Raw genomic sequence first — 14,652 nt, forward strand, 5'->3', positions numbered from 1 at the left:
GACCATAATGTCTTAAATATTTACCATCGGCGCTTTACAAAAACGTTTGCTGGCCCCTGGGAAAGACAGGAGCGCACAGCTTGTAAGTTATTGGAAGCTTTCTAGTTCTTAGGAGGATTGTTAGGTTCACAGGTGTTTGTTATATTATGACCCACTGATGACTGACTGCTACACACAGGCCACTGATGGTCATGCATCATACAGGAATAATTATTCAATCCTGTGCATCTGAAAGCAGACAGGAAAAACAGAGGGAAGAAAGGGAGAAAGAAAGGAACCCTTTAGTCCTTATTAAGATTTAAATGCCTCTTTATTGCCTATGCTTTACTTTACTGCATTGCTTTTCGGATGTTCAAAGAATGTTGGAGAGAAGGACTAAAGATGACAGACTGAATGAAGCAGGTTTTCAGGAAGGAGGCAAGATGAGTACCTTAGACTCCATGAGGCTGGAAGGAGCTTGTCCAAAGGAGCAATGGGATCCCAAATAGCAGGCCATTAAGGATAGTCACAATCCAGTTTTTCACTTCATTCCCAAGGGGCCTCTTCCCTCAGTACCACCAGAGTGGCATGAGGGGCCAGGCCTCCTGGTCTTTTGTCAGGACCCCCGTCCTGCCTACTGAGTCAAGGATGAGTTGAATGGTAGCAGCATAAGAGCCTAGGAAAGCACTCTTGGGTAATTGTGACCGTTTATTAAGGTACAATATTAATGCATTGTTTCATGAAATCCTGAGAGCAATCTTGTAAAAGAAAAGCTACTGTCTTTCTTTTAGACATGACGATGATGGGTTTTCAGTGGGCAAGTTACTTGCCCAGAGACCTCAAGCTAGTGAATGGTGAAGCTGAATTCAAATCCAGATCAGGCTGATTTCAAACCCTAAACTCAACCACTTTATTACACTGCTTGTGGCCAGATATTCCACTTCATGCTGCCTCAAGAAAAGCATGGCTTTTACCTTCTTTACATGAGTTGCTAGAGGCACGTGGGACATTTTGGCATGCTGAAGGGCAGCTTTGACACTGAAATCCCACCTCAGTAAATGGCATGGCATTTGCACATTCAAAGAAACGTTCCAGTCCCTGGTGGGAAAGCTTCCAGTGGCTTCAATTACAGAACAGTCACAGTTCATTGACGCCTGATGCTCACGAGGGTGGCTTTATTGTTTTATATGTGAAAAATGAGGAAAGGGCCAGAACCTCACCATCAGGGAAATGATGAAAGATTGAGAAGTATTTCCAAAGGCATGCAAACTGAGAGGTCAACTCAATGAGGGCAGGGGAGGGGGAGCGGTGGGAGGAGAACAAGCAAAGAAGCAGCTGAGAAGTATTTGCGGCACCAGGGAGAAGAGGTTGTGATGTCCACGAAAGGAAACCATGGCTATGAATTTCAGGGCATCAAGACCCTGTCAACACAGCTAATCCCTACGGATGTTGGCTGAATAAGCCTTTGGTGACCAAACAGTGCACTGTGGAAAACGTGTCAGCCTCCAGCAGGTCAATTTGTCCTCATGTTACACACTTTGCTGGCTCTGTTGCTAGAACCCCAGATCGAGGATCCACAGCGAGCATCTCCCAACTTGACATGGGTTGACACAGCATGGTTAATAAGTCAACAGAATTCAGAAAACAGGACCGGATTAAGAAGGCAGTTTTATTTTGGTGCCCTGGACTTCAAGCAGATTAAATAATCAAAAAGCCAGAGCCATCAGGGTCATGTTTGAATGCTACAGCTGTTCACTGAGGTTTGACAAACATTCTTTCTGTGGCTCCTCGTCTCAATGGGAAAGGCAGCGATGATCCTGGGAAGGGCAATGCTTTAAGAAAGAAGGCGGGGAGCACAATCAAAAGATCCTCTTATGGAAAACAATCCCATCCAGATGGAGACAAGGAAAGGGCTGCTTAAATAAGTGGTCTCCTGAAAGCGACCACTGTTCCCTGTGCTGAAGAAAAGCACTGGCAGGATTCAGAAAAAAAGTGAATGAAAACCTGGACTTGGAGTCTGCCATGCCCTCGATGTGTTGACCTGCAGATTAATAAAGGTGGCCTTCGGGTTCAGCGGGTAAGCCGGTGGAGACTCAGTCATGGAAGGTGAGCCATGATTAATTCCCTCACGCCTTAGAAAGTGGGACCCTCCCCACCCAACTCAGGAAGGTATCTGTGGGAAGTTGTCTTTCTCAAAAGACCAAACAGATGCTAAAAATGTCTCGTGTTTGTGCCATGCTGGGTCAGAGGAAGAGAGAGTGGACAAATGTACCTAGTCATGAATGGATATGCAGTTGGCCTGTTATGGGCCATTTCAGAGAAAATACAGTCCTTCAGGTTGGAGTTCATACATCATCTACTTGGCGGGGGCGGGGGAGGTGGGAGTGGCATGATTTTCTGCAGTTAATGAATGCTTGGGTGAGGCACAACTAAAGTGAGGGGTGACAACTCTCCTCTGAGCAGAAGCTGCTTTGGCACTGAGATGTATATTATTTGCAAAATTATAGAAAAGAAAACAAGGTTTTTCTCTTTTACATGCTGCTAGAGGGAACTGGACTGTAATGCTTTGCATCTCTTGAGCGAAACTAAACTGAACAAAATCTCCTTCAGAAGGCTTTCCAAACATCTCCCCACTTGCCCTAAAGAACTGTTCACAGCATCAAAGAAAGAGAATTGAAAGGACAGAGGGGGAAAGGCTCCACGCACAAATGTGTGCATTTGACAGCCACATTGTACATTTCCCTAGTTAAGGCCAAAAACAGACAGACAAACTGAAAATCTCCTCTCAAGAACTTTCTTTACCAGTAGATAATCATCTTGAGTTTTAAATATTATTGCCTGGCCCTGTGAATTCCTCTACCAATTTAACAAAATGTCCTTGATGGATGTTTGCCATTTTGAAATTCAAGTCTCAGGAAAAAAGAAGGGAGTGATCGAGCTCCACTGGAGATTGACCTAGCAGTGCCTGAGAGAATGTTAACTCGGCATCCTCTTCAAACCTGGCAAGGAGGCACGTACTGAATCTAGAACCCCCGTACAATTTCTTCAGAGCCAAGGAGCCCTGTGTAAGGATGCCTTCTGCTGCATCATTTGTCCTGAAAGAAACTGCAACAACTCAAATGCTCGTCAATACAGGAGTGGCTAAATAATAAATCTGGCAAGGCCTCGACATCGAATACTACACAGAAGCTAGAAGGAATGAATGAGCTCTCTATGCATCCCTGTGGATGGATCAGTTTTGAGTGACTAAACTGCAAAATGAAACATACCAATGATTATTTAGCTTTTTAGAAAACCACTATGCAAAACATTCTATAGTATGTGTATGTGTGTGTTGTGCATGTATGTGTGTTATGTGTCTGTATGTAAAAATATTTACAGGCAGTAAAGCACAGCAGGTAAGAACACTGATAGACTCTGAAAGCAGACTGCCTGGGTTCAAATCATGATTCTCCTACTTCTGTGTGACCTTGGGCAAGTGATTTAGCTTCTCTGTGCCTCAGTTTCATCACCTTTAATATGTGCATAGTAAAAGACCCCAAATTACAAGATTAGGAGGGCTAAATGAATTAATATATATATAAAGCACTTCCAAGAGTGCCTGGCTCAAAATACGAGCTATAAGGCTATTTGTGATTTTGTTGTTTTTAAAAGGCCTGGTGGGATGGAATAGTGATGGTAGGGAAGGCGCTGATGGGGAGCGGTTCCTGCTGGAAAACATGATGTGGGTGCTAATTAAAGGGAGTTTAACTTATCAGCAATGCACTGTTTCTTTGAGTTAAGGAAAAAAAAGAGATGAAGCAAATATGGCAACCTATGAATAACTGGCAGAACTTTGTTACAGGAACATGAGTATTTATTATGTTATTTTAATGATTTTCTTTGTTTTAAAATCTCTTGAATAAAAAAGGAGCAGAGACAATCATCATTCATGGAAGTATTACACTTGAAAGATGGACATCAATTTGTAAGAATGCTTCAGACCTGTCCCATCTAATATGCACCACTAGCACCATATGGCTATTTAAATTTTAACTGATTAAAATTAAATGGAAATAAAAAGTCAGTTTCTTGACTGCAGTAGTCACATTTCAAGAGCTCTGAAGTCACATGAAGCTGGTGGCTATCATATTAGACAGTAGATACAGATCATTCCCATCACCATAGAGAGTCCTATTGGACAGCACAGTCTGGAGCATACTTCTGAGAAATGTGAGTATCTGAACTCCCTCTCATGCTCCTAAAGTTCTGCTCCTAGATAATTCTTCTGCTTCATACAAAGGGCACATGCCCCCCAAAATATTTTTTTTCACATTTTTACTTGATAATCTATGTCATCTACCTTCTGGTTACCTGTGAACTTAAAGCAGGAACAAAAGCTGATACCACTTAGAAACTGGTTCCTATCTCAATTCTTTCTGTTTGTTGTAGGTGAAGTGTTGCTGCTTTCAAGTATGATTTTCCTGCTCCCGGTGGTGTGCGGCTGCCCAGAGAGATGCCGCTGCCACTCACCTTCAAATTCTGTAGACTGCAGCCGGCAGGGTCTGGCTGAAATCCCTTCCGATTTGCCTCCTCAGACTCTAACGCTGCACTTACAAGATAACCAGATCCACCAGCTTCCGACTTCTGCATTTAAATCAGTGCCACAGCTCACAACCTTGAACTTGTACAACAATTCTCTTTCAAATCTGACCCCCGGAGTTTTCCATGGACTTCAGCACTTGAGGGTCTTAAACCTAACTCAGAACTCCCTGCATTCTCTGGAAAGCCGACTATTCCATTCTCTCCCACAGCTGAGGGAACTCGATTTGTCATCAAACAATATAAGTCACCTTCCTGCATCCTTAGGTGAGCCTTGGGAGAACCTAACCGTTCTTGCGATCCAGCAAAACCGGCTTCGGCAGCTCGATCGAGCCCTCCTAGAATCCATGCCCAGAATGAAGCATTTATTTCTCAAAGACAACCTCTGGAAATGCAACTGTCACTTGCTCAGTCTTAAACTCTGGCTGGAGACATTTGTCTATAAAGGTCAGTAACTAATGCCTATCCCCCCATCTGTGTATGATCAGTTTAGGAGAAACCTCAATGGTTTTCTGCAGTAGAAGGAATGCTGAAAAGTGTTTGAGGGATCTGTGTAAGCTTTTGCGCACTGATGTCATTTCACGGTATGGCAAAAGAGGCAAGTGAGTCATTAAGGGTGTTTCAAATCATGTATTTAAAGTCATCTACAGATACGATTCATGGAAACAACTTTCCACTTTTTTCCCCTCTCCACCCCAACTTTCCACTTTTTGATTAATACCACCATTAAGTTATTTATCTGGAAACTGTAGGCCGTTAAGAAAGAACGAAATTCAATCCACCTAAATATTAGGTTGGCCAAATTTTCATAAGTAAGGCTCGAATGAACTTTTTGACCTATCCAATAACTACTCAACTCTGAAGTGACAACAGATTCTGATTTTCAAGTGTGATCCAACTGGGGGCATGGTATTTCTCCTTAGGACTGCCCCTCCTTCTTTCTCTGCTTCTGACCATTTGACAGCTATGAAACTTCACTGACATTACCCATTCTGCTTTAGCAGACACCACTGTTACTAAAACTGAATACAATACGGCTCCCTCTCTGAAGGGAACAAGTATTTCTTTAATCAGATGTCAAAAACAAAGCAAGAGATCCCAGAATATTAAAGAAGAGGGGATCTGGAAATCACTCAGGGGTCAGCAAACTATGTAGCCTAAGAGCCAGATCTGGCCCACCTATTTTTGTAAATAAAGTTTTGCTGGAACACATCCACATCCATTTATTATTTACTGTCTGGCTGTTTTGCATTAAAAGGTTGAGGCTGAATAGTTAGGACAGAGACTATGGCTAGGCTTAAAAAATGAACTATCTGGCTCTTTACAGGAAAGTTTGCCAACCCCTCCTAACTCAAAGCTAGTCTATTATCAATGGGAAATGGACGCCCAAAGATGTTTAGTAACTTGATGAAGATCACAGAGTAGAAGCAAAGATAAGAGTAGAAGAAGCAGCTTTAGGTCTTGGCCCTACATTCCCTCCTCTACATCACAGTGCTTCTTTCCTCCTGACTTTTAAGTATCATTCATTCATTCATACTAAACTTGAGTGAATTTTACATGCCATGGACATTTCAAGGTGCTGAGAAAAAGTCAGTGAATAAGAAAATCCCTATCATCATGGGCATTACATTCTGACAGTAGAAACATGTTAAGTAAGACAAATATATGTATCTATGTTCAGAGAGCAGTTAGTGCTAGAAGCAGCATGAAGGGAGAGAGTGATGGAATAAGGGTTCCATTTCAGATGTGAAGGACAGGGAAGGCCCCTACAAGGAGGTAATATGGGGGAGCAGAACTGGAATAAAGAGGGGAAAAGAGCCATGAGATAACTCGGGAAAAGGACAGTAGTTGCAGAGGACCTGAGAGGGAAGTAAGCTTGGCTCCACTGAGGGACAGAAAGAGGGACAGACGAGTGGCTAGCGCAGAGGACGGGAGTGAGAGAGGCCGGGTCATGTTGGAACGTGCAGAGCCAGCCGAGACATTTGGATTTTATTTTAGGCAAGATGGAAATATCTTGAAGAATTTTAGTCAGGCGAACAATATGATCTGACTACATTTTAAAAGATCACTCTGGTGACTCTAGGGAGATCAAACCAAAGCCTGCAGAAAAAGGAGCAGGGTGATGAGGAAGAAAGTGATTTCAGTCTTTCAGGGAAGATGACAGTGGCCCAAACTAGGATGATGAGAAATGATCAACTTTGGGAGATATTTAGAATATTGAACTGATAGAAATTACTAATGGGTTAGAACTGGATATAAGGAAAACAGAGTATATTACAGGAAATACAATTTTGTTTTGTCCTCCAGGAGTAAGCAGATAAATGGTGATGCCAGTAGCTGACAAGGGTCAGGCTGTGGAATGGGGGAAATGGGCAAGTATGTGTGGGAGGTGGTAAATCAAGAGCTCAACGTGGGGCATGTCAAGTTTGAGATGCCCATTACATAGTCAAGGAGTGATGTTGAGTTGATGGATGTATATCTGAGCCCATAATTTGGGAAGATATCAGAGATCCAGACATGGCTTAGGGAATCAAGAGAGTCTGGATAGTTGCAGCAGTTATACAGAAGGAAGTGGAGGAGAACACATGGGATCAAGTAAACACTATTGATTTAAGAATCTCTCTGAACAATAGAATAGTCAGTAGCTTATCATTAACCAGCTAATTTTCAAGTTGATCTACAATAGATGTCATGTGATTTGACAAAAATCTTTCTTAAAGGAGGTTTCAAATAAAACTGCTTACATCTAGAGGTGAAGTGGCTTTACCTACTGTGTTCTGGATGAGATAGTAAGCATAAGGCAAACCATCACAGAAAGATGGTTTTCATCAAAGGAAAATATTTCTTGACAAAAATGGTTCCCAGGTCCAGGAAACTAGAAGCAATATAGGGAGGGATATAGCTCCCCCTGCTCTGCCACGAACTCACTGGTGATCTTTGGGCAAATTAATGCTTCTTTCTCGCCCTCAGTGTCACCAGGTGGAAACTGACAGTGTTAAGCCAGGGAGTTCCTAAGACCTATTCTGGTCCTCAGGCTCCACAATGCAATTCAACACTTCCTCATGGCAGAGCTACCCCACCCAGAAAACAGCCTTTCTCTGAAGGAAGGCAAAACTGATCTGGGATAATAAGACCTGGGTGTCAAAATGACTAAATAAAACCAGCAAATAAATGCAAATGTAGGAGACACTCTGACTACTGATGCATGGAATAAAGGCAAAATAAGGTAATAGATATTGATCAAGACCTTACTTCCCTCCGAGGGGGAACAAAACACATGGAGGATGAAGCAGGGGATTTTGCAGCCTGGAAGTGTCATTCAGTGGGTCCACTGGCCAGAACTCAGTCAGGTGGCTTCAATCTGACCACAAAGGGTGGGGAAATTTCATCTTCCTCTGGACCCAACAATAAAAGGGAAAAAAAAAAAAGTGCTTTGATGAATATTTAATAATGTCTCCTTCAAGAACATGTGCATAGATTTTCTAATTAGCATTCCTCTCCCTCCATTCATAAGTTAACAAATCATCTTTATGCCAATAGTTAACTGTACTAAACATTTATTCTGGGCTAGGACCTGTGCTAAACACTTGATGTACTTTATTCAGCTGAGTCCTCAGAGCAATCTTGTGAAGTGAATTTCATTATTACCCTGGTCTCTCACTTTCCAGATGAGCAAGCAGAGGCACAGAATGGTCAGGTAACTTGCTTAGGGTTGCAAAGCTAAGTAGTGGTCAGACTCGGGATGTGAATCTCGTTTAAGACAGGGGTTAAGAGCTGCTAGCAGCCAGATGATAGATAATAAGAGTGCTTGGAAAGCTGGAACTTTTTGAATTGTCAGCTTCTATGAATCCAGAAGAGATTGAGGCCCTCAAGCTGTCGTTGGCAGATCTGCCTCCTGGGGAGTGGCTGAAGAGATGGTGGAGGAAGGCTGGGAAATGAGTCCTGGCTGAGGACGCAGGAGACCCTGGAGCTTTTGATGGCCACAACCCTGGCCTTCCAGCCACATCCAGGCTCTAGTCTGTGTATTCTCTTGGCTCTGGGTCCTGAGGCCATGCCTCTCACCCTAATATTTAAAACAGAAAGCCAGTAACAGGAGAAATGAACTTAACCCTGGAGTGGCTAGGTGAACCGCCCCAGTCTAGGTCTAAGTCAGCTAGTGGAATTGCTGGTTCCCCAGGTGAAGTACTGTAACATTCCCTGAGATAGAGATCTTCAGTCACATCCTGTTGGCACCTTGGGGTCATCCAGAGCAGGCACACCACACCACTGGCCTGCTGCACCTCAGCTCAAGAAAGGAGAGATTCCTATTATCATTTTGCTTTAGAGTTGAGGTTCTTGCCTCAGGGGATCACTGAAGAAGCCAGATCAGGCTCAGGAGACTCTGGCAATAGGTGATTCAGTTCAAGCAGCAAAGGCCAAAAAGGCATGAGTGTTGAATTTCTCCATGGCCACCAACCCCAGTGTGACCTGGGCCACAGTAACCCTTGAACTGCAAAATGGCCCTATCTATTAATAGGGCCACAGTAGGATTCAGCTTATAAATTCAGATAGAATGGATGTGAGAACATTCCCCAAATTGTGAAGTACTAAAAGGAAGTACAAAGGAAGGTTCTAAACACTGAAGTAACAATCTCCTGCCTGGGAATTTCTGGTATAGTTTCATAAACCATCTATGATGTGTACAAAGATATCTCCAGTCTAAGATTAGTGTCACAACTCACGGAGGTAAGGATCTACTGAGGGTCACTGTGTTAATTCCATGGACCTTACAACATTCCAGAGAGAGAGAGGATGTGACTTTAGTGGGAAAAACTGGGATCATAGGAGTGGGCTGGATTTCAGTGTTGATCCATCCACTTTTAACCTGAATGACCCTGGACAAGAATTACCCATTTTAGCAGAGTTGTGAGGACTTATCTAACAGTGCTTTGTAAACCATCAAGACAGACACAAGTAGGATGTCTTCGTGAAAATTAGTCAGAGAAGTTTATCTGTCTGAGGTCAAACAGCAAATTGGTGGTCAAATTTGGCCAGGATGGAATCTGTTTATTCATTGCTCTTTCTAGAAAAGAATTTCTAGCTACTCAAATCTCCCCTGGAGTCCAAACACCTGAGGAAATCAATCCCCTTACACAGAATGGAAATTGAGTCTTAGAAAGTTTGGTACTCAAAATACTAAATGTTTCGAGGTCTGAGGAGGCACGTTAATTGTACTTAATCCCATGAACGTAATACATATTCCTGTCAAACCTTCAGATACACAAAACACTCACAGGACCGCTGACTTCCCCATTTGGCATCACTGAAGAGTGTTGGTAGAGACACAGGGTCTTTGAAATTAACACATAACATCACAAGAAAAGACATTTGTTTTAATTATTTATTTTTTAGATCTCCAGTGGTGATTTGGCACAATAGATTTCTTGTGTGGCAGGGCTCATTAGGGCGTGCAAGAGTGCCCTCAGGCTGGCCTCCAGCGCCCCTTCCTGTCAGCTTTTGCATTGTTTTCCCTTGGCATTTATAAGGTAAAGGTGACTTGGCTTCTAATGAATTCTTGGTCATACATAATTGCCCATTTAGTGTGTGGCATTTTTAGCATGCAGCTAATTTAGGAATCTTAAAATCATAAAATATGGCTGTTAAATTCTTTGACTCCGGGGCCGGGGGGGGGGAAGGTGTTTTATAAATTCCATCTGCCTAAGTTTTGCAGGCTGAGGATTTGGGAATTTGGTTGTATGAGACTCTGCTATCATTCTTTGTCTTTGTTTCTTAAAGGGGGAATAATGGACAGCATCATCTGTGTATCACCAGACACCTGGAAGGGAAAGGACCTCCTTGAAATCCCTCACGAGCTGTACCACCCCTGCCCGTTTCCTTCTCTACACCTGCAGTCCTTGCAGGTGCCGCAGCGAGGTGCTGGCCACCAGGCTGTCCCCAGGCTCTCCGAGAGCCACAGCGCAGGGGAGCAAGACCACCGGGAGTGTGAGATCAAACCTAAGCCGAGGCCGGCCAATCTGCGCCACGCCATGGCCACCATTGTCATCACAGGGGTGGTGTGTGGGATCGTGTGTCTCATGATGCTGGCGGCCGCCATCTACGGCTGCACCTATGCAGCTATCACAGCCCGGTACCATGGGGGACGCTTGGCTCAAACCAATGAGCCCACGAAGACAGAAGGAAAAGAGCTGTTTGACAGCTCACTGGCCTGAGAACTTTCATCTCAAATAGGAATAATAATCATTTTAAACCAGAAAACAGTTTCTGAGTAGGGCTGACAGGTCACTGTTACTGCCTCATTTTCTTTTTCTCCTGCCTGCAATGCAGGAGACCCAGGTTTGATCCCTGGGTTTGGAAGATCCCCTGGAGAGGGAAATGGCAACCCACTCCAGTATTCTTGCCTGGAAAATAACCGTGGTCAGAGGATCCTGGCAGGCTACAGTTCATGGGGTCATATATATATGTATGCATATATATATATATATATATATGGAAAGAAATTTATGTTGAGATTTAAAAAAATATTAATACCATAGTTGAAATAGATATGATAACTTGTGCTCTGTGCCTGAGAAGTTATTCTATGTGGGAAAGGCTGTCCATGGAGAAAGGGAAGGTACATCTCTTTCAAGGTGCTCTTCCCTGCATTAAGTTGCTTTAACAAAGCAGCTGAAACACAAACACACATGCCGTCAGCATTCCTGGGAGCGTTATGGTCCACTGGAAAACTGCCCAATTCTGAGTGCCTGGGAAGAAGCTGGTGATCTTACCCAAGGGGCACTGAGTGCTTCTATAATCCAAGTTCATGCTAGACCAGTGATACTTTTAGATGTTAGGTATGTTAGCGGGAGAGTCTGTTGGTTGGGAATTTTTGTAGCTTGCCACAAGAGTCAGATTCTATTTAATTTTCTAAATCAGAAAACCATTTGGGGCTCTCTAGGCCACAGAAGAAGAAGAGGGCTCCACGAGTGGATAATATGACTCAGGCGCAGGGTCTGGGGAAGTTTTCTGATGCAACGGGAAATAACATATAAACAAACACAAAGAGGACGGGGTGGCGGAATTCAGGGCACATATCACCAAAAGGCCATACCCACCAGGTGATTGGAACCTTCCATTTAAAGCTCTCACAGCAGGAATGAATTTAGGGTGGGCTGAGAGCGAGATAATGGCTTATATGTATCTGTGTCTACATACAGAGTGCGCAGAGTGCATAGGCTTGTTCAACCACACCCACACATAAACACAGAGCAATCAGTTTACCCACTAATGAAATGCAGCCGCAGCAGGGTGGAAGCCAGCAGCTGCTGACCACCACCCAGATTGTCTACTCAACACTCTGGGAGAGGAAGTCAGAGGAAGTCTGAAGAGAGTGGGAATTATCAAGAGACTTGAGATATGTGGCAGCAGCCATCCTGAACATTATTTAGGCCAGGGTTTAAAAAAAATCAGGTGTGGCTTGCTTAACTCCACAGACACGGTCCTGAAGAGTTGCATGCAAAGGAAATTTTTGTAAATTGAATCATCATTTTAATGCAGTAGGGGAGCTCACTATTTAAAGGAACCTTTCATGGAATCTTTCTGTAATGGCAATAATTGACTCCAGATTTATGTATTTTGTAAATTTGCATTTTCTCAGGCTAGGATTTCTTAAAGTAGAATCTACCTGTTCTTTCTCTCATGATGCCCCATCTCATATTTAGAGTCACCTGTTAGTATTAAAATCATTACACAGAGGAGTTAAGGACTCAGCAAAAGAAGAGAACAGGGTGAGTTGTCCCTCCAGAGGCCTTGACAGACATCACTAATCAATCCCAGCATTCCTCCCCCTGAGGCCTGATGCACCACAGATGCCTTCTTAAGACAGCACTGTAGGCAACCAGAACTAATCAACTGGAGTTGGTTCAAAGGATAAAGCATATTTGCCATTCAGGGTACTGGCTCTGCATTCACTTCTTCAGGGCATATAACAGTGTTTTGGATCTTAAATCAGTAGTCCTGATTCCCTAACCTGGCACATGAATAGGAGGTCTATACAGGATGAAATACTGTTTCCCTGTCTGATGCAGCCAAAGCCTTGCCCAGCAGTGTAAAGAGGTCAGGGGAAAGACAGATGGACCTACCCTAGCCTACCCTGCAGGACTCACACATCACAGAGAACATCTATACCTCCTCACAGTGCTTCACAACCACTGTCTCCCACCCCACAAGTTAAAGATGGGCCAACTCGCTGGAACAGCAGTTTTGCTAAATGATTCTTCTGGGGGAAAACATTTACATTTGATGCTAATTTTTTCTGAATATTAAAATAAATCTGGATATGTTAAAGAGTAGACTGAAAAATTACCGTGGATTTTAAGATCAAAAAGAGATCTCAGGGAAAGCTGGCTTCTGGGATCAGCTCCATCCCAGGCCCGATGCCCCCTTTCTGCTCTCTTCATGCACTACTTCAGAGGTAAGATCAAGCATCCCGTCCAAGGATGGAGGGATTACTTTCCAGGTAGAAAAAAGTCTTCCTTGCCCTGGACTATGAGTCCTTGGCTAAGAAAGCAATATGAGAAAGGAAATCGAGGAGATCTTTTTATACATTGTCCTCATTTCACCAAATGTTTTGAGAGTTCGTGCTACGTACCATGCATGGTGAGAGGTGTTCTCATGAACATTCATGTAATCTTGGCATCCAACCCGTGAGATACTTGAACAGATATTACATAAGCTGGAAACTACTGAGACCAACATCGCGTGCCTCTTTCACTGCTGTGATTTTTTAAAAATTTATTGATTTATTTATTTTCACTGCTGTGATTTAAGACATCTGTCGGAGGTCTGGTGACTGTGCAGGTCGACCCCATCCCCCTGCCCACAGCGATTACATGACAGAGCTTCCAATCCACCGCAGAAAACCCCGAATGTGGCTAGAATCCTCACTCCTTGACACCCACGTCCTATTAGATTTCTAAGCATAGACGATAACTTGGGCAAATAGGTTCCTGCTTTACGAGATGTCTTTAAGGAAAATTATTAAAATGATGCCTTCTTATATTCAGCTGTCGATCTTTTGCCTACAGTCACCTCAAAGAGAAGTTGGCGATGAAAATACTTACTTACCCTAAAATGTCAACAAGTCTCTCAGCACAGAAAAATATAAATCAAATTGTTTAGATTAACAAATGCAGAGTTATCATTCGTTAATAGGAGAAATGAAATGTTTTCTCTGTAAAAAACTTGCAGATGAAAGACTCAATTTGCAGGGTATTCTGTGAGAACCGCAAATTATCTTTCACAACCACTACAGCTCATGAGGGGTAATTTGCAAACGCCTCATAGATTATTTTCAGCTGTTTATTGCTGCTGTCATATTTATAGATTCTCCTATAAAATGCCCTTCCATCATAGAGCCTTACTGAAGGAATACTGTAAATAAATATCATGTTTATTGTGGATTGCTCTGAGAAAATTTTGTAAAATATAGTTTCTTCTTTATATTTAGTGGAACAGTATCACTATTTTTGCTTTGCCAGAGGTCACAAACTCACAACAGCAGGACCCCAAAATGTGAGGCATATAATGAGAGAGTGTAGGAGGAATCTCTGCCACAGAGATTGTGGAGAAAGAAGACATAGTGTCAAATCTATACTCGGAAAGCTTTTAAAATTAAGGCAAATATCCCTGACCTTCCAGGAATAATCTTGCGCTTCAGATGATAAAATGCCCACAAACAATGGATGTTTCATTTCTTTTCTTTCATACAAAAAAGGAAGACTTAAAAGTGAGTCACAGGATTTCCTCCTGAAGGCTCTGAAATCTCATTATTCAAGTTAACCAAGTTACTCCAGAAATTAGACACTCTTGTCTTAGATCCAAAATATCAAAGGAAGCAGATCAATTTCTAAAACATCTGGGGTGTAGCACTGATTATCATAATTATACAACTAAGTATTAGAAATCTGTAACCTTCTATTGAAGATCAGGAAATAACTATTTTCACTTGGGTCAAACCCACCAGTGTATCCAATGCTAAATGCTATTAGACAGAAACCTACCAGCAAATGATATTCCAACCCCACATGGTGTCACTGGGTGTGGCTTATACAC

General features: G+C 42.8%; 2 protein-coding genes across 2 annotated transcripts in view; one reads left to right on the forward strand and one right to left on the reverse strand.

Annotated features, from left to right (window-relative positions):
* Positions 1 to 14,652, reverse strand: part of CACNA2D3 (calcium voltage-gated channel auxiliary subunit alpha2delta 3) — an 839,655-nt gene that overhangs the window by 120,037 nt on the left and 704,966 nt on the right. The gene's annotated exons all lie outside the window — the stretch shown is intronic.
* Positions 4,311 to 10,769, forward strand: LRTM1 (leucine rich repeats and transmembrane domains 1). The gene is made up of 2 exons (XM_061129103.1): positions 4,311 to 5,007; positions 10,336 to 10,769. The coding sequence occupies exons 1-2, from the start codon at positions 4,311 to 4,313 to the stop codon at positions 10,767 to 10,769; spliced, it is 1,131 nt and encodes a 376-aa protein (XP_060985086.1).

Source organism: Dama dama, chromosome 24 (genome assembly GCF_033118175.1).
Source record: "Dama dama isolate Ldn47 chromosome 24, ASM3311817v1, whole genome shotgun sequence".
Lineage (NCBI taxonomy): Eukaryota > Metazoa > Chordata > Mammalia > Artiodactyla > Cervidae > Dama > Dama dama.

Bases quoted from the DNA above. Each gene is read 5' to 3' on its own strand.
- LRTM1 (XM_061129103.1), top strand. From the start codon at position 4,311: ATGTCATCTACCTTCTGGTTACCTGTGAACTTAAAGCAGGAACAAAAG. The intron at 5,008-10,335 runs GTCAGTAACTAA...TGTTTCTTAAAG, and splicing joins GGAGACATTTGTCTATAAAG to GGGGAATAATGGACAGCATC.